The 21,494-nt window shown below is 46.4% G+C and overlaps 1 protein-coding gene across 3 annotated transcripts in view; it reads right to left on the bottom strand.

The window, feature by feature from the left end:
* The window catches only part of LOC147892459 (uncharacterized), a 63,511-nt gene extending 48,187 nt beyond the window's left edge, over nucleotides 1-15,324 (bottom strand). For 2 of the 3 annotated variants that reach the window (XM_087387254.1, XM_087387256.1), the window contains exons 1-2: nucleotides 14,910-15,324; nucleotides 13,404-13,967 (exon numbers count right to left, since the gene is read on the bottom strand). In XM_087387254.1, coding sequence (XP_087243380.1) covers nucleotides 13,404-13,885 — 482 coding nt within the window. In that variant the 5' untranslated portion in view covers nucleotides 13,886-13,967; nucleotides 14,910-15,324. Of the gene's footprint in view, nucleotides 1-13,403; nucleotides 13,968-14,502; nucleotides 14,823-14,909 lie in introns of all 3 variants that reach the window. The other variant, XM_087387255.1, reaches the window with a different exon arrangement.
* Nucleotides 15,325-21,494: the final 6,170 nt, after the last annotated feature.

Here is a 21,494-nt window from a genome sequence, read left to right as displayed (position 1 = left end):
CTGTCATATTTGACCTTCTGATGACAGGTAAGGCATTCTTGTATATCTTTCCGCATCACTGGCCAAAAGAAATACTGTAATTCCTCTATGTCTAGCATAGGGAGGTGCATGGCATTCCTCCAAAATCTTTTTCCTCATATCTTGGGTGATGCATAGGCAATCATCTTTCATTAGATATCCATCTTTCAAGGAATAATGATTGGTGGACTGCCCCTCTTACATTTGCTGTAAAATCTCACAAAAATCTGCATAGCATATTGCATCCCTCGTGTCTTCCAGATCCCTATGATAAGTCATAGCTACATTGTTCACACGGGGTCTTCGAGACAGGGCATCTGCCACTCTATTCTGAGCTCCCAGAGTATGGACAATCTGAAAATGATACATTGACAGCATGTTTGCCCATTTCTGTGCTTCTCGGAGAGCTTAGTTTGAGTCAAGAAACATCTCAGACTTTGGTGATCTGTCTTAACTGTAAAGGCTGCACCCAAAAGATAATGCTTCCATGTATGGAGGGCATGAATCAGAGCCAACAACTCTTTCTTATAGATTCCCAAATATCTCTCTGTCTCTTGCTCTCGTAGGCCACTACAGGACCATTGTGATGCAATGCAGCCCAACACACTCCCCAAAGGCATCACAATCCACATCAAATGATCAAGAACTATTAGAATTGGTTCTGTGGTCAGCTTCTCTTTGAGTGTGGTGAATGCTTTTTTTTGTGAATACCCCATCTAAAAGCTGCATTTTTCTTTGTAAGGTCGTGAAGTGGAGCGGCTATATCTGCAAAATGCCTGATAAATCTTCTATAGTAAGAACACATGCCTAGGAAACTATGGACTTCATGCACAATCTTTAGCTCTGGCCATTCCTGAATAGCTTGGATCTTTGCCGGATCCATCCGTATCCCATCTTTGGATATTATATGCCCCAAATAGTGGATCTCTTCCAAAAAGAATTCACTCTTCTTGCTGTTTGCATAGAGCTGGTGATTTCGTAGCTCTTGGAAAACTGTAGCAAGATGTTCCTTGTGCTCTTCTTCGGACTTAGAGAAGACAATGATGTCATTGAGCAAGGTTCTTGTGAACTGTCTATAAGGTCAGAAGATATTATCCAGCATTCTTTTGAAGGTAGCCGGGGCATTTGTTAACCCAAAAGGCATCACCAGATACTCATACAGCCCAAAAGTACTGCGGAACGCTGTCTTGTGTACATCCTATGGCTGTATCCTCACTTGGTGATAACCACTCTTCTTTACGTCTATCCTGCTGAAAACTGACGCTCCATTTAACTGGTCCAGCACATCATCAATGTGTGGAATCGGGAATATGTTCTTGCTGGTCATTTTGTTCAGTGCGCGATATTCAACGCACATACGAAATGAACTCTTTCTTTTGTACAAGCAGTAAAGGGGAACAAAATGGGGAGGAAGTAGGCTGAATCAGCCCCTTGGAAAACAAGTCCTACACTTGGGCCATGATTTCTTCTCGTTGAGTTGCACTAACTCTATATGGGGGCCTATTTGATAGGGATGAGTTCTATGCCATGATCTTCAGGTCTCTTAGGGGGTAACTCCCATGGCAAAGCGTCAGAAAAACAATCTTTAAAGTTTACAAGAAACTGAAATTTATCCTTATCTGCTTCATTTATTCCAGCATGCAATTCAACATCCCTTTCTTTTATAAAAACCATATACACTGAAACTGCAGACTTTATTGCTTTTCCAACTGAAATAGTTGATACAATGGGGATGGTCTCCCCTCTATTCCTGGCAACCACATGCTGCGTTTTACCCCTATGTGCAAACTCAAGCACTCTCTCAGGAAGGTTAACTTCACGGCCTTGCGATGGAACCAAGGCATACCCAAAACAACATCATGATGTTTTAGTGGGTAGATGAAATCTTCTGGATCGACATAGTTCTGTACATGAAGATGGCGCTTTCCTATCAAGGGAGTAACTGGCACAGGGTTCCCACAGAACATTTGGTCAGCATCTAAAGCCCTGCCCAACTCCTCTGTCTTTATCCCTAGCCTCAGGGCTAAATCCTCTGAGATGAAGTTATCTGTAGCCCCGGGATCAAACAATATAAGCGCCTGCTGGTATCTGATCTTGCCCCAAGGAAGCAACAACTCTCTTTCCTCTGGATTTGACACTCTGCCCAAAATGTCAAGAATTCCTCCTGCCATAGGTTTTTGCTGTCCTGGTGGCTTTTTCTGCTCCCTTGAACCCGAAGGTTTCTCGGGGCACTAGGCAGCCACATGCCCTTCCTTCCCACACCTGAAACATTTCCACTCTTTGCAAAAAATGGGTATCTTCTCAGGGGAAAACTGGGGTTTAACCTTGAGCCTTTTCATGAGCATAGGCTGCCCGAGTTGTACACCAACGGAAGGTCTTGGTGAGAGCTTGATAGCGGATTCCTTGATGAAGTAAGTGTCAGTATTTCTCCTTGTGAGCAAGTCACAAGAAGGGGCCCTGGTTGGGTCTCTCCCCTGCTGAGACTTCGTCCTCTGAGTTTCCACCCGGGAGGTCCAAAATCCCAGCTGAAATTATGTGGGTCTAGACTACGAGAGCCTGGCCATCTCTAACATCTCGGACGCCCTCAGTCTCAACGATGCCAAGTGATTGATTGCCAGCATTTCAAACTCTGCTTGCATGACGAATCTCGCCATCAGGGTCCCGTGAAAATTACATAGACGGACGTATACGGCAAACATCACTGTTTTTAAGGTCATTACGCATAATTTTTGAAGGTTTTGTGTGCATAGCAATCGCGTATGATGAAGGCACCAAAGCCTTTGATGAATTTCGTAAAGATCAGAGGTGTCTATGCAGGTGATGAGGTGGCTCTGCTAGCTCAGCTAATGGCGTGGCATGCAGCCAGGTAGCAGAGATGACGTGGCAGCATAGGCCAAAAGCTGACGAGTAGCTAGCAGGGAAGGTGATGTGGCTGCATGGCATAGCAAGAGCAGTTTGCTGATGGCAGACTAGGGGTTAATATAACCTAACCTTGGTTAGTGACCTGATTAGAGATCCAGTTAGTTTAGCTCAACCAGATCAGTCGCTCCCCTAGCTCCATGGAAAGCCTTTTGGTGCTGCTCGTGGAGCCCGGGTGCGGTGTAAACTCGCCTCTTCCAGGCAGTGTTTCTTGGGAATCAGCCTGAGCTGCTCCTACTTGACATTGGGCCGGTACCGGACCTCATGAGCCCTTGGAGCAGTTGCAATCCAGCCCCCTTTTTTTCTTGTTCTGAGTTTCTTGGAGCCCTTAGGGCTGGTTTTGCGTTTTCTTTTTCCTTCCTTCCCTGCAACAGTGGTGAGTTTTGTGCTTTGTTTCGGAGAAAAAGAAACCTTGGTGACCCTTGGTCTGGCTAGAGGGGCTCTATGGCAGCACCCTCGAATCCCACAACCGTTAAGGTCATTCTTTCTCCAGCCGACAAGCAACACGTGCAGCATCCAGTTCAGTCCCTCCAGGACAAGGCAATCATGGGCAGAATTGTGGGCCTCACACCCACAAGGAGACAAGTGAGAGAGTGGATCCAGGCGAGCTTGGCACTAGAGGGCGACCACATTCAAGGGGTCACCATCTACGGAAGAGGCGTCTTCCTCATCCAGCTGAGCTCCCCCGCTACCGCCTTGACACTTGTGGAGCAGAGCTCCATCCTCCTTGGCCCGCATTTGCTTTATAGTGGAGGACATGGACACAACACACCATGTTTCCCGATTCCCGATGACGCTCCGCTTCTCGAGGCTATAAAGAGCCATCCTCCCATCCATTGGTAGAGCGTTTCGCATAGTGCTAGAGTCCCTGCCAGATTCGGCAGCATCAGTGGTAGTAGACAACGGGGTCCCTAGGATCAGACTGGTGGTTGAGAGCTAGAGTTCCTCCCAGAGTTGATCCTCCCCGAGACCCTTGAGGGGGTTACACTTTGTCAAAGAGTGGAGATTTTTGGGTTACCAGGACAGTGTCTTCGTTGCAGGCAGATGGGTCATTTAGCCACAGACTACCCTCGTGGCCAGCAGGGCCAAGCTCCTCCCCCCCAACCCTCGCAGGGCATGCAGAGTCAGCAGACCAAGGCCCAACGCCCCCTCGGACAGGAGCAGTAGGAGTCTCAAACCCCCTAGGTGATACCTTTAGAGGAAGAATGGATCCACGTAAAAAAGAAAAAGAAACCAAGCAAACTGGCTTGAAGGCGCCGCAAGCAATGGGTTAGATGCATGGAGAGAGAAAGCAGTTCGAGAGGCACCCATGGAGGAGCAGCTGCAGGAGCGCTTGGATGGAGACCCCCCCCCCCCCAAAGTAGTAGGGGCCACTGTCCAGCCAAGCGATCCTCCCGTAGTGGAGATCCAGCGACCGCAATCACCCATGCGTCAGCAACAATCTCAGTAATTCCTTACGTTGCGATGGCGGAAGCTCCGGAGGTTAGCCCAGCAGCGGTTGAGGGCTAACCTCGTCTCAACATCCTGTCCCCTCTCTCCATTTCCTTGTCTCAACATCATGTCCCCTCTCTCCATTCAGGGTGGGATCCAGAGGGAAGGGGCTCATCCTCCCGATTAGCAACTCCCAAACTCCATCCTGGGCGCCCTCTACCCCGAGACTTTTGGAGATTGGGGACCTGGAACTACCTAGAGATTACAGACTCTTAACCTTTGCGCCTCTGGAAGTGACGCTTATGATCTTGCAGCCCTGGAAAGGGGGTTCGATGAGCATAGTGGGCTCCTAGACGTACCCAGTTTGGAGATTCCAATCAGCCTCCACAGGGCTGGAGAAGTGGTCCCCATTGGTATTTGATGCTATGTTGGGGGATCAGATTGCACACATGATGGACGAATGGATGGGGCCACAGGGATTGGACCTTTGGCACGCCCATGGTGCTGAAGTGAATTTTTAGTTGAGCTTTACGCGGGAGAAGCCGATGTATGGTTTGGCAGTAGGGGTTATTAGATTGCTACCTAAGATAGATTGATCAGGCATACTACTAGCCACTCCAGAAGTGTGCCGATTTGTTCAGAGTAGAAGTCTGCTTCATGATGAAGTGGGCACGGAAGATTGGCATAGAGCCGGTGTCCACCCTACTACGCCAATGTATGGACACGGACTACTCGCCCTCCAAGCCCCCTTCAAAGTCACAACAGGCAATTTTTTTGAAACAGCCACCCACTCACAGGATAGCCTTGTTTTCTGCTTCCCCGTCCTCATGAGCAGGAGAATAGTGAGTTGGAACGGGCACGAGCTCCACGATCGTGCTCATAGTCAACCGCAGAACCTCATCCTTGGGCAGGAGTTGCAACAGTGGTAGGGCGAGCAGTGGACTTCCTTTTAATATAGGAGCACATATTCTCAGCATCAGACATTAGACAGCGACACCATCTTCTTCCGAGGAGAGGCCTGGAGGTGTGGTCCCCTGCCGTAGGACGAAACAGAGAGGTCTGCATCTCGGTCTCACAGGCGGTGGCCCCAAAGATCTATGATTAGGGTAAGCTTTTATCCTAGGGCGAGCAGTTTGGATGGGAGAGTCCAGGATTGGGATCCTGAATGTGTATGCCGCAGCATGCAGACACCACCGTCCGGCCTTTGGGAGGAGGCTAACAGACTGTCTTCCAAATGTTGACTCCTAGATCACTGGAGAAGACTTCAACAACCTAGAGTTTGGGGAGGACAAGTAGGGTGGTGCCTCCTCTGAAATGCCAGCAGCAGAGCGGAGCACATGGGAACAGTTCATCTTCTCAATCATTGGTAGAGACCAGTGGCGAGAGCCAGAGTTGAGCAGGATACCTGGCAACGTCCTCTTCTCATTCGTCCAGAGGAGACACGATGGATTGCTTGAGAGGCTAGATTGCTTCTACGTTGGGGACTGGGCACTCCACAAAGGCGGCTCTATAGGGATTCTAGCAAGCTCCACGATGTCAGACCACTCGCCAGCAGTATTCTACCTAGAGTCGCCCCATCAGGGTCTTCCCCAAAAGGGGGTCCGCATTCCAGAGGACCTCCTGTAGGATGAGGAGATTCGACAGCTTATGGCAGAGATTTGGCAACAGCCAGAGTCAGCACCTTGTGAGCGCTGGGCTTCGGGGGTGGCAGATGCGATTTAGAGTAGTAGTGAGGAGTTGCAATCTCACGCACTTAGACGGAGAAGGAGCATGCACTGCAACGAGACCTCGCCTCCATAGAGAGGCTTAGGGAGCGGGACCTAGCATCCTAGTGGCTTAGTGATAGATATGAGAGTGCGCGCCTTGAGCTCTAGGACATGGAGGTTTGGCGGGCTAAGTTCTCCTACCACTCCACCTGGGCCCGTTGGATACAGCAGGGGGATAGGATGACAAAGCAGTTCTTTTACACCACTGGACCTCGATCGGCAGGCACATAGTTACAACGATTACAGGATCCACAGGGCATTATGCACACCGATCCACAGAAGATTCTAGAGCTGACCACGGTCTTACACAGCCAGCTCTTTCAGGCGGAGAGGGTGACTCCGGCTTGGCTTGTGGCCCGTGAGCTAGTTTGGGACCATGTTCCGACGGTAGTCTTGCTGGAGTCGTGCAAGAGTCTGAAGGAGCCTTTCACAGATGAAGAATTCTCGGCAGTGGAGACTGATCACCCTGCTTGACACCACATACAAGATCCTCGCTGAAGTCTTGAGTTTGCAGTTGCGGCCTCATCTCACCGACATCATCCATGACACGCAGACTAGCTTTGTTTACAAGGAAGCTTTTCAATTGAGGTCAACTGAATAGAAGCCCAGGGGATGCCACCAAGTTATAAATGCTCCAAAGGCAAAGTTCCAGTTGACCATTTATTTAATCATAATTGATGCGTCTTTTATTTATTTAATTACGTTCAAAAAGTTATCTTAAATTGGTCAAAGTATTGACTTCGGTCAAAGATACTTAACTCTGATTAAGTAAGCCTGACCTCGGTTAGGACGACTTGGCATATGCAAAGAGGGTTAACAGGGGTCAAGGCGCCTTAATTAACGGTAGAACTCTCTGATCGGAGTCGGTAATAATCTAGGTTGACCGGAGTCAACTTGCTTTGACCAAAGCCAACACTTTTTGATCGGAGTCAGAGCACACAGACTAGGATTAGTCTAGAATTTATTTGCATGCAAAAGCGCTAACGATTAATGGGTGCCATGCTATGTGCGCTTCACCATGGCTATGTGCGCTTTAATTAATGGTTACAGGTTCTAAGAGGGATTGATTGCCCAAGCGCTATGGAGCTCAGTAGGTAGCCAGGGGATGTCCATGTGACCGAGGGCTCTGAAGACCCTAGAGTTTTGTCCTTTGTGGCATGTAACTAAATCTTAGTTAGTTATTTTGACACTTGGCATGTTGCCAAAAGAAATGAGCTGAGAGCTCTTTTGTAAATATGATTCCACGTATGTTTTTTAAAGAAAGCAACCCGTGAGCTGAATTGTAATCTGTACTCAAAATTTTCTGAATGAATAAAGACCTTCAAGGGGGTCAAGCCCGACAAGTTGTCCTAGGCACTAGTGCTGTGTGAGAGAGAGAGAGAGCGAGATTGAGATGAGAAAGAAAGTTTATTAAAGTCTTCGGAAGACCGATGGGTCTATGATACTGTGAAAAACCTGGTACAAAATGACCTGTGAGGGTGGAGCCACTAAACGAGCATCCACACCAATGTAGAATGCAAAAATGCAAAATGATAGTACTAAGTACAACATAGTCATGTCAATGGTAGACTACATATCACTATCATCATCATCATCATCATCATTAGGACATCAGGGTGGAAGAGGCAATGGAGGCATGAAATCGATGATAGAGTGTTGTCGGCTGCTCATGGGTGAGGCCTTGTGATGTCTCCTGGTCATAGCTCTGCGCCTAACAAGGGCCACAGTAACCCCTGTCGGCCGAGCTCCGACTCTGAACAGAGAGGGGATATCCCCAAGTGTAATTTGCGCATCAGTCCTCTGTCTGAGCTGTCGGGTCACTGGCTCTGGGTCATGATCATGTCAAGGCCTCGTCTCGTGGTGGGGGTCCATGTGATCTAGTAGGAAGAACTTCGTAATAGAGCTCTGAGAGGGATGTACCAAGAAAGAAGTCTGCTCCTGTCTCAGTAATCGAAGTATCCTCTCGCGATGCCTGACTACCTCATGGATGAAGCCCGCCAAACATCTTTGGTTTGGGTAGGAGAGGAATCGGGACAAAACCCTAGAGCTATCGCTAAAGAGGCAATAGAAAAGCCCTCGGATCTCATAGTAAACAAGGCACTTGAAGATGAAGTGCTCCTCCGTCTCAACCTCCTGCATGTCACATAATGTCCATATGTGCCTCTCCCTGGGTAGGCCCTCTGCTCTACCACTCTCGATACGAAGTCTATGTGAAGAGACCCATAACTGCCAAATAGAGATTCTCAGTGAGTGGGGTAAGCCCTGACTCGGTACAGATACGTGATGACCCGAAATGCAACATCTAGTTGTAATGGGGAAGACCCAAACTCAGCCTGAATGATCTGGTGAGTACCGCGAATCATCCGCAATAGCATGAGAACCTATAGTCGCTCCACACGAGCCCACTCTATATCCGATAAGTATGGCCCCCAACAAGGAATGCCATACATCCCCATTGGGCGGACCAAGGAGTCAAAAAAGCATCCCCTTGGTCCCCTGAAAGTGTGAGCGGAAACATTGCCTCTCTAGTCTGGCCAATGAAACGTATCCCCTGCCCAAGCAGGCCTGGAGCATGGGTCTCATAGTGAAGATGGGTCCGGAGAAGACAACCCCAAGATAAGTGTATGATGAAACTATCTCAATAGGTGACTCATCAAACATGAACTGCTCCTGGTGCATGACGGCTTGAGATGTATTAAAGATCACAACCTTGGTTTTACCAAGGTTGACCTTCAAATCATAAGACTCACAAAAAAACTGTAGTGCGTCAAGGTGTCTTTGGAGCCCCTTTGCTGAGGAAGACAGAAGTGCCACACCATCTGCATACAGCAATATCTGGATCAGAGTGCCAGCAAGCGAGCATCCATCCCCCCCTGTGTCTGCATCAGTCTCGAGCTCATCAATGTAGAGGCCAATAGGGGTAGGTGAAAGGACACCCTTGTTTGACACCAATAGTGCTCATGATCTCGTCTGTGCACCCAAACCCTGCCTGGACTCTACTTGAGACTCTCTCGTAAAGTGCCATGACAGCCCAGATGATCTCCTGGTCATAACCCAAATCCTGTAGGTGCCGGAGGAGGCGGGCTCTCGGGACTGTATCAAATGCTTTGTGGAAATCCACAAAGCAACAGTAAACCCTTTGCTTCTGTGCCCTCGCCTCCTTAATGATACACCTGAGCGTGAGAATGTGATCCATGGTTCCATGATCCCGCCGAAATCCAGCCTAACCTGCTGCTCTAAGTCCTCGACACTCTGCAAATCGACTAACCTCAGAATCAAGCACTGATGCATAAATCTTGGACATGATATGTCCAATCATGATGGCCTATAATTCTTCGTGCTCATGGAATCCCCTGCCTTGTGGATGGGTGAAATAGTGTTAATGGTCCAGGTGCGTGGAAACCCCAAACAAACAGCTTCATTAAAGAGCTTTGCTAAGATTGGGGCTAGGAGGTTAATCCCATATGCAATAAACTTAGTGCATAGCCCCTCATGATCCTTCGCTCGACGATTATGAAGTTTCATTATGGCATCCTTCACCCCTCCCTTAGTGAAAGGGATGTGGGACGTGGCATATATGAGAGGTCAGGGACTGGTTGATTTGGGATGCCATATAGTGTGTGCACATAGTTATGCTAGACGTGAGTGTCAATGAGTGGTGAGGGGGACCGTCCCTCTAGAAATCTTCGCCAAAAGTCCTTAGAGTTGTTACTAAACAAAATGTTTAGTAGTTCCTCCTTGTTCTGGCAAACAAAATCTAGTTTCTTTCTACGTACAAGTCAATGATACTCGCGTAGTGTCTCTAATTCGCTCGAAAGATTGTTTTTAGTTTCGAATATGAGCTGACGACGTAAAGCCTTGCACTCATCATCGTACTAGCTATTACAAGGTACGGTCCCGTGTGGTGGTGGGCGGGTGGAGCGAGTGGTGTGAGGGAAAGTGTAAAGGGCAGCCTCGTGTAGTGAGCGGGTGATCAGGGCAGCACGGTCCTCTAATAGGGGTACGAAGTCAATATAAGCGAGAAGTATGTACAAACGGCCCGAGTAAACAGGTGAGTGATCGCGGTCGAAGCATATGTCTTGATAGGTGGAGTAAGAAATCGGTGGTGGAAGGTGATGTGCAACGGGAAGTGGAAATTCTAAAGAATAAGTAGGTATGATCAGCTCTTGGGGGAAGAGGTGCCACAATAAAATCAGTGATGCGAGATGTGAAGGCAAGGGATCCCATGATGTAATCAACAACGCTAGAGCCTCCCCCAGGTGGAAAGCATGTGAGACCACCTGAGGCGGGGGGCCATCTAACAAGACCATTTTAAATAATAAGATCATGCATCCTGCCGAGAGAGATTGACTAGAGAGAGAGAGAGAGAGACTCAGGCGAAACGTTTGCTAAAGAAATCAATGTTTATCTCGAAGTAGTTCTCCACTTGGTTGCATGAGATACTCAGGCGAAACGTTTGCTGAAGACATCAATGTTTATCTCGAAGTAGTTCACCACTTGGTTGCACCCAGCCAGGAAAATGGCATGCTTGTTCAAGTGCCTGCTTGCCCCATGTCCCTTCTATGCAGCCCCGTGTCGTCATGACATGGAGTCCTGCACTTGTCTTTCTCCTTCCTGCTCATCCAAAAGCCCTGTTCGTTACATGGCAGATTGCTTACTAACACTTTCAGATTCTTACATGTTTGGTTGATTGTGTGACTATAGTGGCAGCCACACGGCAGCCTCAATCAGTAGTAGTGGCTTCAGAAACCAGCAGAGGCTCCACAGCGCCATTGGGTTCACATTTTGATCTCTATATCCAAGACTTTCAATTCTTGAACACCAGCAAGCGATTCATTCTCCTATATATATTTGTATGAGGCTCTCATAGGATCTTAGTCTAGACTCTTTATGTCTTTGACCATACTTAATGGAAGTTATTTTTCTCGTTTAGAAAATAATAATGCTGTCCCAAAGCTGAGAGATCGCTGCCAGTCTTACGGCATGGAAAATTTGGAGAGATCTAGATGCATAGAGGCTTTAGATGGGACTCAGACTTACGCCTCTCAGTCAAACTCAATGATCTAGCAGGATATTGTACACACCACTTCTGCAAGGGGGGAGCACCTGCAAAGCCTCTGAAAGCTCCTGATCAGTAAACGGTATCTCGAGCTGCCTACTCATGCTTGCCAGATGAAGAAGGAAAACCCCTCTGCCATAGATGGTAACCTCCTAAATACGGTCCCCATCCAATGCTAAGCTCGCCTGGATCCAGTCACGCACCTGGCTCTTGGTTGGCGTGAGGCCAACTATCCGGCCTACCACTATGATACTATCCTAGTGACTGTACGGCTTTCTTCACCTGGTGTTTATCCTCTGGAGAGAGAAGAACCTTAACGGCTTGGGGAATCGAGGGCGCTGCCATGTGAACCCCTCTAGCCAGACCAATGGTCGCCACCAAGATTTGTTCTCCAGGAGAAAACGCAATGCTGCGCTGCAAGAAGGGAAGGGAAAAGGGGAGGCTAGGAGAGGACAAGCCCTCTCAAAGGACTTCAAAAAGGGGGCTGAAAGAGGCTGAGCCAAGAGAGCTCCGAGCAAGGGGTACGAGGGCACCAATCACTGCCAAGAAACTCTGAAAAAAACAAAGAAACAACCAGCCAAGGGCCAGATGCAGGCTGCTCCAAAAGGGACAGCAACAAAAAATGAAGGGACCTTGAAGCGCCTTCAAAAGGGGTCTTTAGAGAGCTGAGAAGACAGCCACCTCCCAAAGAAAAACTGCCAGGAGGGGTGTCAACACTGAAGAGCTGAAGAAGTCTTCCGCAAAACACCTGAGGGGGGCAGCTTGGAGCGCTGGAAGAGCACTCCACCTTCTTGAAAGGCCCAGTCCACTACGCAAGTGCCTAGAGGCAGCACAAACTGGCAGGGGGGGCTGCGTACCACCTCCCTAAGTGAACGGAGGGGGGCTGAGGCCTCCTTGTCCACCAACGGCCGGCTGCACTACGGGCTGCACACGGGTAGCCCGAGGCCAACAAGCGGGAAAGCCGCCAGGCCCGAGCAGGGAGGCGGGCTGCACTCAGGCACCTGAGACGGGGGAAAGCCCCCTGTTGCACAGTAGAGGGCAGGGGGAGAAGGAGAACATTCACGGCCGAAGAGGGGGGCCTGAGAGGAGACGGAGGGGCAAGAGATCGACGGGGGGGGAGGGGGGGCGAAGAGGGGGGCAGCAGCGAGCTCAGGAGAGCAGCACATAAAAAAAGACAATGTTGTGCTAGATCATTGCGAAATGGAATGAACCTAAGCAATTCAAAAAGAGATTAAAAGCAACCGATACCCAATTGGATGCCAAGCAAACCAACAAGTCAAGGCAAAAGAAAACAGAACACGAAGCCAAAAGATATAACCCACAAACCATCATCCAACTCCTAATGTCTAATTACTATACCCACAAGAGATCCCTAGGGTTGCAGAACTAGGGCACCTGGCATATAGGCATCTTTAGAGCTGGCCTGCCTTCAAGTTCCCTGTGGACCCTAGGCCACCATCTGATCTGTGGGCCAGTGGGTTTGCTTGGCCAGCTGGAGATCCCTAGGGTTGCAGAACTAGGGCACCTGGCATATAGGCATCTTTAGAGCTGGCCTGCCTTCAAGTTCCCTGTGGACCCTAGGCCACCATCTGATCTGTGGGCCAGTGGGTTTGCTTGGCCAGCCAACCAGCCCATGAGCTAGCCAAAACCTTGCAGGCTTGATCCACCCTCATGCAATCCTGCTCATCAAAATTTAAATTAAAAGTCAATAATGCCATTTCCTCACAGCGGGCCTGGTCCCTGGACCTGAGTCTCATCTTACAGCAAGCTACAATGCCATGGCATACTCAAAAGCCTTGCACATGACAGAAAGTAAAGAGCAACATATACAATGAGGTATCACATGATTGAGTCTAAATTATTCTCTTTCTTGAGTTTTAGTTTTCATATATTCATTTCAAACTTTGTTTTGAAATTATTTTTTGCCAAAATTCCTGCTTGAAAACTTTTGACAGGATCATTTCTGCATCGTTATTTATAAATCTTTCAAACCTTATATGCTGCCTTCAACAGCTTAGCCATTTTTTATCATCTAAAGCAATTCCTTTGCATCTTGAGGGCAAATAATTACTCCTGCCAGAGAACAACTCATCATGGTGTAGAGAGAACCAAAGAAAGAAAAAAGGAAAAACACTGAAGATGACCAGATATCCTACAATCAGCAGCCTTGTTCATACAACTTTTTTAAACTAAGTAAAGCCGGTGTCCACCTTTTGTTTGAACCTCGGCCTATAGGACCGGGCCATCTTCTATCTCCTCCTGCCCCTGGCCAACGCTTCATCAATGCAGTTTGCCAAAGCAGATCACCCCTAAAAAGAGCTGCCCATCTCTTCCTAGCGCATGCTGCAGATGTCCAACATGAAGTAGGCAGCCTTACAAGTACCTCAATTACAAGATGATCAGGAAGATTCTCAAAAGGGTCTCCAAACTCCAATTCGTCTGTAACTTGCAAAGTTTTGTGCACCCTTTCTGTGCTTAATTCAGATTGAACTTTATTGTCGTAACCTTGAGCACAGTTTTCACTTGGTATGTTAGCAATTAGAAAGACAGTGTTAGCTTTGCTTTGACTGGAAGCATTCTCATCCAAGATGGTTTCCACCCCATCTATAAGCCTTGTACCAGTGGACGTATAGGCATGACTGATATCAATCATCTGCTGGAATTGATGTCCTGAACTTTCTGTTTCCCCCATACAAAAGCTCGTCACTGCACTGCTTAACCTCAATGCACTTAGAACTTCATTGTGCCTTGGACATGATTTTCCAGCAAAGTCCCTGAATCAAAAACAGCAGGGCAACCATCAAGGCCTGCACCTGACACACATGCATTCCCTGGCCAGCTTCCTTTATGCTGTCCACAACTTATGCTATACGTGAGCCAAGAAAATGCATCAAAGGAGTTCCAAATAATAAATGCACAAGCGTGCTGCCAGTTCATACGAAACCAGCACAGCAATCATAATTGTCAAATCACGAGAATCTTGATAATGTATAAGCAAAAGCACTAAGTCTTTTAACGTTCAGAGTTCTACTCAGACTCACACTCACACTACTGGCTGTCAAGCAAGATATCTACATACTACAAAAACAGAGTCCTTTCTTAGCAAAGTTGTAGCCAACTTACATAATGCAGTAATGTGTGGATCTGGCTACCATTTTCAGAAGTAAAATCCTCTGTTCTTTTGAAGGAATTAAATAATGTGTAGAGTTTCAACTGGAAAATCTCAGTCCAATTAGCCTTCTTTAAGGGAATGTGAAAGAAGAATGTTCGAAATTTTGCCTTTCAGCAAGAATGGAGTTACATTCCTACCTGCATGCAGCTCAAATTACTGCCTACTAGCTCCAATGTTTCCTTCGACAGTACAGCTATCGCTCTCTTCCGATTAATGCACTCGAGCCCTGCTTTTTCTTTGGACACCGTTTGGCACTTGATTGTTTCCAAATCCAGCACTACCGTTGTGTTCAATGATAAAACAAAGATTCCGACAATCACAACACGAGGGCATCGATGCAAACTTTAATTTACAAGGATCAATTGTATTATGCCTTCTTGAAACTACTTTAATAAGTACAAATATGCCCTTGTGGCCGGCGAACCACCTCACTTTACAATGAAACCCATCCACCTCCCTAAAACAAACAATTTCAAATAGAATCATTATCACCCAGGCAAAATAGACAATCAAGGTGTATAATGCCCAAAATTCGCCTTGGTACCTTCATCACGGACTGGCTTAGCTGATAAATTAAGCGACGACAGTTGAAATTGTCGGCCTAAATCCAACCTGTCATCGAGAACTCTACACAATTATCAATGATTTAAAAAGCAAGCGCCAATGGCTCCGAGCCTGGCCTTTTGATTCGCAGCAAGTGGGTGGCTAAACTGGACAGTGCAATTTTTACAACAATAACTCTGCCAAATTCTCGCTACAGTGTTGATGGGGAAGAGCGAACTGTCATCATAATGCGAAGGAGATAAGATGGTTCGCGCGAGTGGCCAATTTGGAGCTTTGCGTCGGAGAGGCACCGATAATCATTGCCTTCGATGCCGCTGGGCAGTAAGCGTCACTTGTTCTTTCACGTTTCCACGTAGCATGCATACACCACCATGGTTTAGCTTAACCTCAGGGTGGTTGCTCCAAGACAATGTCCACACCAGCAAGTATGTATTGAGCTCCAAGACAATGTCCACACCAGCATTCATTCATGGTCAGCCATCCCAACTTGTGTGTCACACTTTGTCCCTCCGAGCATATGTGAGCTTGTGCTGCCCATCATGAGTGACCTGAGCTCACGAATAGCTAGCAATTGTGGATGTTGATGATGCCACGTGGATAGGCTTGCTCACAATATTTAATAAGTTTTGCCCATACATTTAATGTGAAAAAATGAATATTTAGGAATCAAATGGTTAAAATTATTTAAAACAAGTGTACTCATTTCATAGTCACCTTAGCCCATAGTATTGTTCGTTTTTATTGCCTTTTGGAAGATATTAGGATCTAGCCCAAACGCTCATCAAATATAGTTATAATATACCACGAATTTCAAGGGGGCACTAGGTTGATGTAAATCTAGGATTAAATGTGTTCTTGTGTACGTCCTTATATAATCTAATTGCACTAATCAAGTCCAATTTCACTTTCCACCTGTATATGTATATGTACATGTGCATGTCCCATATTCACATAGTTATACACTTGATTGCATAAATTTTGAGGTGCTAAATAAGCATTCTCTATCCTATAGCTTATATTTATGTTACCATAGTTACAGTTTATTAGCACTATCCCATTAGGGGCACAGCTCTAGCTACTACAAACTTATTATTTTTCACGCCCTTTGAAAGCGGAACAACAGCAGTTATGGGGGCAATACTCTAGGCATGTGTGCCTCTTGTTGCTTAGCTTGTCTATGAATTTGTATCCTTCACAATGATGTAGACAAGAGTCCATAGACGCTTCCAAACACCAACTCGCTTGCTACTCTAATACCAATTGATGTAGCAACAATGAACCCATAAATGGTGTACAATGACCATGCCAACAAGCAAACCGTAGGTTGCACAAGAGCATAAAATGTATGACATAGCAAGCACAATGGTCATTAGTCTTGTAGGACTCCCATGGTATATGATCGTAGTTGTGAGTCAGCTAGCTCGTTGGTTTGGTCAACCACCTCAATGGTTTGCCAAGTGACCGCATTGGTCCAATAATAACTTACACTCTCCAAGTCCAAATCACCTTTATGGGAGCCATCATATACTTTCATATGAGACCTACTCCTCCATCAAAGCATGTGCTAAAATATACAAGCTAGCTTGTTTTATGAATTGTTCACTATGATAGGCTTGAAACACAAAAACGTGCATAACTCACCCAAATCACCAAATAGCTAGTCTACCAAATTGTTTTGTGCTACAGATACCATAATAAGATATCACCGCTTGAAGATTAAATTGAGAGGTTTGCAAAGATCTATCATGGATTGAGAGAACTGGCACACTTGGGGGTCAATCTATGTGTTGCAACCGCACGCAAGTACTATGGCTTTCAAGCTACCTCTCTTTCATCTTTCTACACACAAACATCCACTATGGAGTTGAAAAAATCATGCTCTCTACCATAGGTTCTCTCTCTCTCTCTCTCTCTCTCTCTCTCTCTCTCTCTCTCTCTCTCTCTCTCTCATGAATACACTGCAAGAGATAGGGCATAGTGGAAGGAAGAAAGAGCTTCAACTCAACTCTATATAATGATCTCTTATGTGAGTGTTTTTTGCTGTCTCGGAATGCTTTTGACTATTGAATGAGAGTCAAAGTGGAATGAGCGTAGACAAAGGAAGGAGGAGAAAAAGGTGGTGATGGGACTTCACTTCTAGTTGTTCCTTGGAAAAAATACTCCACCTCATCGACCTTTCGTTATCCCTAAACAATCCTCTACCTTATAACAAGGGATGCTTCATCATCCAGGTTAGTGGTGCCTTAATTATTAGTTTAGAACGAAGCACATGTATGCTCCTGTAGACTTGTATTGTCAATGAAGCATGGACAGTTGGGAAGAATGCACAAGAATAGTAAGAGTGAATCAAACACAATGCCCCAACACGTGTGTATTCATTCCATTAAGGAGCATTTATACATGAGCTTGACACTCTCTCTAGAAGATCTTTGACTGAAGCCTATTAAATGTGCCAAGATGTTATCATGAGAGTGTTTTGCTATATGAATGAGGTGCTAATTAAGCTAGAGGCCTCTCATTATTGCAAGCAAAATGCTTGTCCTACTCAGTTATCACATTGGTTAAGCTTTGAGGATTTCTCCTTTGACAATGCTTTGAACTAGGGTTTTTTTAAATAGAGAAATTAACTTTCTGTTAATGCTTGCAAAAAACCCATACAAGTCAGCAATCCTTGAGAAATTAATCATGGGAAACATAATACAAAAGACTCGCTGAAAGGGAATCAGCCATTTCTAGAGTGGCCATAGGTGGAACAAAGTGCTCGCCCATCACCAGGCTGCGACGCACAACCCAGATGTTCCACGCCTTAATGTTGGCCATTATCTCCTGCCCACTATCCTCTCGAGAGGGGAGAGGATATGTTGAGCCAATGGGGTCACCTTGTGTAGCTTGGTCCTATGGATACTTTGACCATGTATCTTATAAGCTAGGGAGACCTTGTTGATGGGGAAGGCATGACCTCCCTGTGTCAACCAAGCTGCTATGTCCCACGTGAAATCCCTTTGTATCATTTGCACCCAAACAAGACTATCGGGATCCCAACGAAATCTCTGTGCACTAGGAAAACTCCATAAACAATGAGGAATTATCTCAAGAACTATGTCAATGCAGTGGTGATGTTGTCCATCCACACGTATCTACTGCAACCATGGGCCAAAGGAAATACCCCCATGGGTAACCAACCAGAAGAAATAAGAAATCTTCCATGGTTGTTGATTGTAACATAACCATGCCTAGGAGGTTTGGGTAAGATAGTTGTAAGAGGTCTCACCCCTAGTGTAGAGCCCTAGAAGTTCTACTTTAGCGAGGGCTCCTCAAGACTACCCCACGCAGTAGTGATTGGTGGTAGCAGTATCATCGATGGATCTTTTCTAAGGCCCTTATGAGGAAGGGATCTCATTGATGCATTGTGTTTCCAAGGTTTGGTAGTGGCTAAAAGAGGACCTATTTGGGCTCACCCCCGGTGCAGGGAGAAGTTTGAGCGTTAGCCTCTTGTTTAGCATTTGAAGATGCAAGATTAGGATGGCTTTATGCTTGGGCAATGGACTCACATAGGTTGGGTGCAATGGGAGAGTGGACCAACTGGTTCTTTTGAGACTTGGAGTAGGTCACTAATGCCCAAACGTCCTAATCCCCTAGGGCATGATCACCACTGCCCTCCAAACAACTCTGGCTTCGATATTCCTCAGTCCATTCGATCCAGTCCATAAGCAGTTGCATATCAAGCACCAAAGTTTCCCATGCATCCCCATGAAAGAGGTAGTAGCAAGAGGCTATGTACCAGGCTGTGGCAAGGAGGCTATGTACTAGAGTTGCCCATGTATCCCCCATGAAAGAAGCAGTAGTAAGAGGCTATGTACCAAGCCGTGGCAAGCAGGAAGGCCTTGCTTGCTAGGAATAGTTTGGTCGATCTCCAATAGTGAAGCTTGTGCTATACATTCTCTAAAACCAGGGTAATCTGCTACTCTGCTGCTGAGATGTCCATACCCACATGGCAACCTAGGTATCTCACTATTTGCCCTTGCAAGATCGAGCAAAATCCAAAGTTAGCTCCCCAATCCTAGATTTCATGGACCACTTAATCACCTCAAGTCTCGCTGCTGCTAAAGCCTCCACATAAAGGGCCATGTCATTTGCAAACTCTAAATCCAAGAGCTCCTCCTCCTATCAACTCGAATCAGGAGCCTTATTCCAATGAGGGCCACAGTCTCGAGGTGCAAAAAGTAACCCAACACCTTGGCTACAAATAGAAAAAGAAATGGGGCAAGGGGGACTAGGGTAGCATTGATGAAGAGAGAGAGAGAGAGAGAGAGAGAGAGAGAGAGAGAGAGAGAGGGGGGGGGGGGGAGAGAGAGAGAGAGAGAGAGAGAGAGAGGGAGAGGGAGAGAGAGGGAGAGAGAGACAGAGAGAGAGAGAGGGACTTGCCTAAGTGGCCACTAAAAAGCATTTGAATGGAACTCCCTACAGATATTGGGCCGAAGCTTCTCTAATTCAATTGTGTGAAAAACCTTGTCAGTGTGCAGGGAGGAGTTTAAGTGTTAGCCTCTTTTTTGGCATTTGGAGATGCAAGATTAGGATGGCTTCAATAGACTTGCATAGGTTGGGTGCAATGGGAGAGTGGACCAGCTGGCTCTTTTAAGACTTGGAGTAGGTCACCAATGCCCAAATCTCCTAATCCCCTAGGGCATGATCACTGCTACCCGCCAAGCAACTCTAGCTTTGATATTCCTCGGTCCATTCGATCCTGTCCATAAGAAGTTGCATATCAAGCACTAGAGCATCCCCCATGAAAGAGGCAGTAGTAGCAAGAGGCTCTGTACCAAGCCATGGCAAGGAGGCTATGGACCAGAGTTGCCCATGCATCCCCCATGAAAGAAGCAGTAGTAAGAGGCTATGTACCAGGCCGTGGCAAGGAGGAAGTCACCAAGGCCTTGCTTGCCAGGAATAGTTTGGTCGATCTCCAATAGCGAAGCTTGTGCCATACATTCTCTAAAACCAGGGTAATCTACTACTCTACTGCTGAGATGCCCATACCCACCTGGCAACCTAGGTATCTCACTATTTGCCGTTGCGAGATTGAGAAAAACCCAAAGTTAGCCCCCCAGTCCTAGATTTCATGGACCACTTGACCACCTCAAGTCATGCTGCTAAAGCCTCCACATAAAGGGCCATGTCATCTACAAACTCTGAATCCAACAGCTCCTCCTCCTATCGACTCAAATCGGGAGCCTTATTCCAATGAGGGCCACAGTCTCAAGGTGCAAAAAGTAACCCAACACCTTTGCTACAAATAGAAAAAAAAAGGGGGCAAGAGGGTAGCATGGATGAAGAGAGAGAGAGAGAGAGAGAGAGAGAGAAGAGAGAGAGAGAGAGAGAGAGAGAGAGAGAGAGAGAGAGAGACTTGCCTAAGTGGCCACCAATAAGCATTTGACTAGAACTCCCTACATATATTGGGCCGAAGCTTCTCTAATTCAATCTTATGAAAAGCCTTGTCACTACATAGTGCCCTCTAGAAAGGACCACTCCACCCTATCTCAAAACCCTTCTCAAATCCAAGAGAATGATAGCTAAAAATTGAGACTCCTCCTTAACCCTATCAAGTGCCTCCCAAAATGTGGAAATTTAGTCCAAGATATTGCACTACTCAACAAAACTTGTATGCGTGTCATGAATAATATCCACTAGGTGGGGCCACAACCACAGATTCAAGACCTTGGCTAAGATCTTATACGGGTGTCCAATAGAGTAATCGGCCTCCTCTATTGAATAAAGATCAACCCTACCCCCTGCCCCCTTAGAGATCAAACAATACAACCGGGACTTAGAGACTCTAGAAGAGAACTTGAGTTGAAAATCTCTTGAAAGGCTCAAACATGGGTGTGGATATGCTTCTAGAAGCACCTAAAGAAGGACATTGCCAATCCATTCTCTCTAGGGCACTTCTGCAAAGGGAGGGCCTTGAGAGCCTCCCAAAGCTCCTCATTGATGAAAGGTTGCTCTATCTACTTGCTCATGCTTGGAGATATCATTGCCTAAATTTGGGTCCAAACTGCCTCCTAGGATACATGTACCTAGGGATACTCCTCCTTGGACTAAAACAAGCTCCAAATAATTATGTGATCATATTTAGAATCTCTTGAGGGTTCAAGTCTGGCTTTCCACTTGTATCTCTTAATCTCTATAGACAAGTCTTCACAGAGCGGGTTTGGAAAACCTGCTTGGTCAACCCGTCATGCTGTTGTGCCCATCGAGCTCTAATGAGTGTATATATATATATATATAATAGATATCCAAAGAGCATAGTATTCATATATATATATATATATATATATATATATATGTACCTATAAAATGAGCCGTGAACACTTGTACCACTCCATAAGCCATTAAGAGTTTTGATTCCAGCTCCTCAAGGTGCTCAATGGAATCTAGGTCCTATTTCTATTCTCTCTCTGCTCCTAAAGGCGATGCCGACAATGAAGAGCCTGGGATTGAGAAGCTCCTCATTGTTCCTTGAAATGCTTCTTTTTTTTGTTAGAAAGGTGACACCTTATTGTTAGAAAGA

Source organism: Dipteris shenzhenensis, chromosome 16, assembly GCF_047967505.1.
Source record: "Dipteris shenzhenensis isolate YYH24624 ecotype China chromosome 16, Dip_SZ_1.0, whole genome shotgun sequence".
Taxonomy (NCBI): Eukaryota; Viridiplantae; Streptophyta; class Polypodiopsida; order Gleicheniales; family Dipteridaceae; genus Dipteris; species Dipteris shenzhenensis.
The sequence above is the reverse complement of the archived record's forward strand: the minus strand, read 5'-3'. Positions and strand labels throughout refer to the sequence as shown.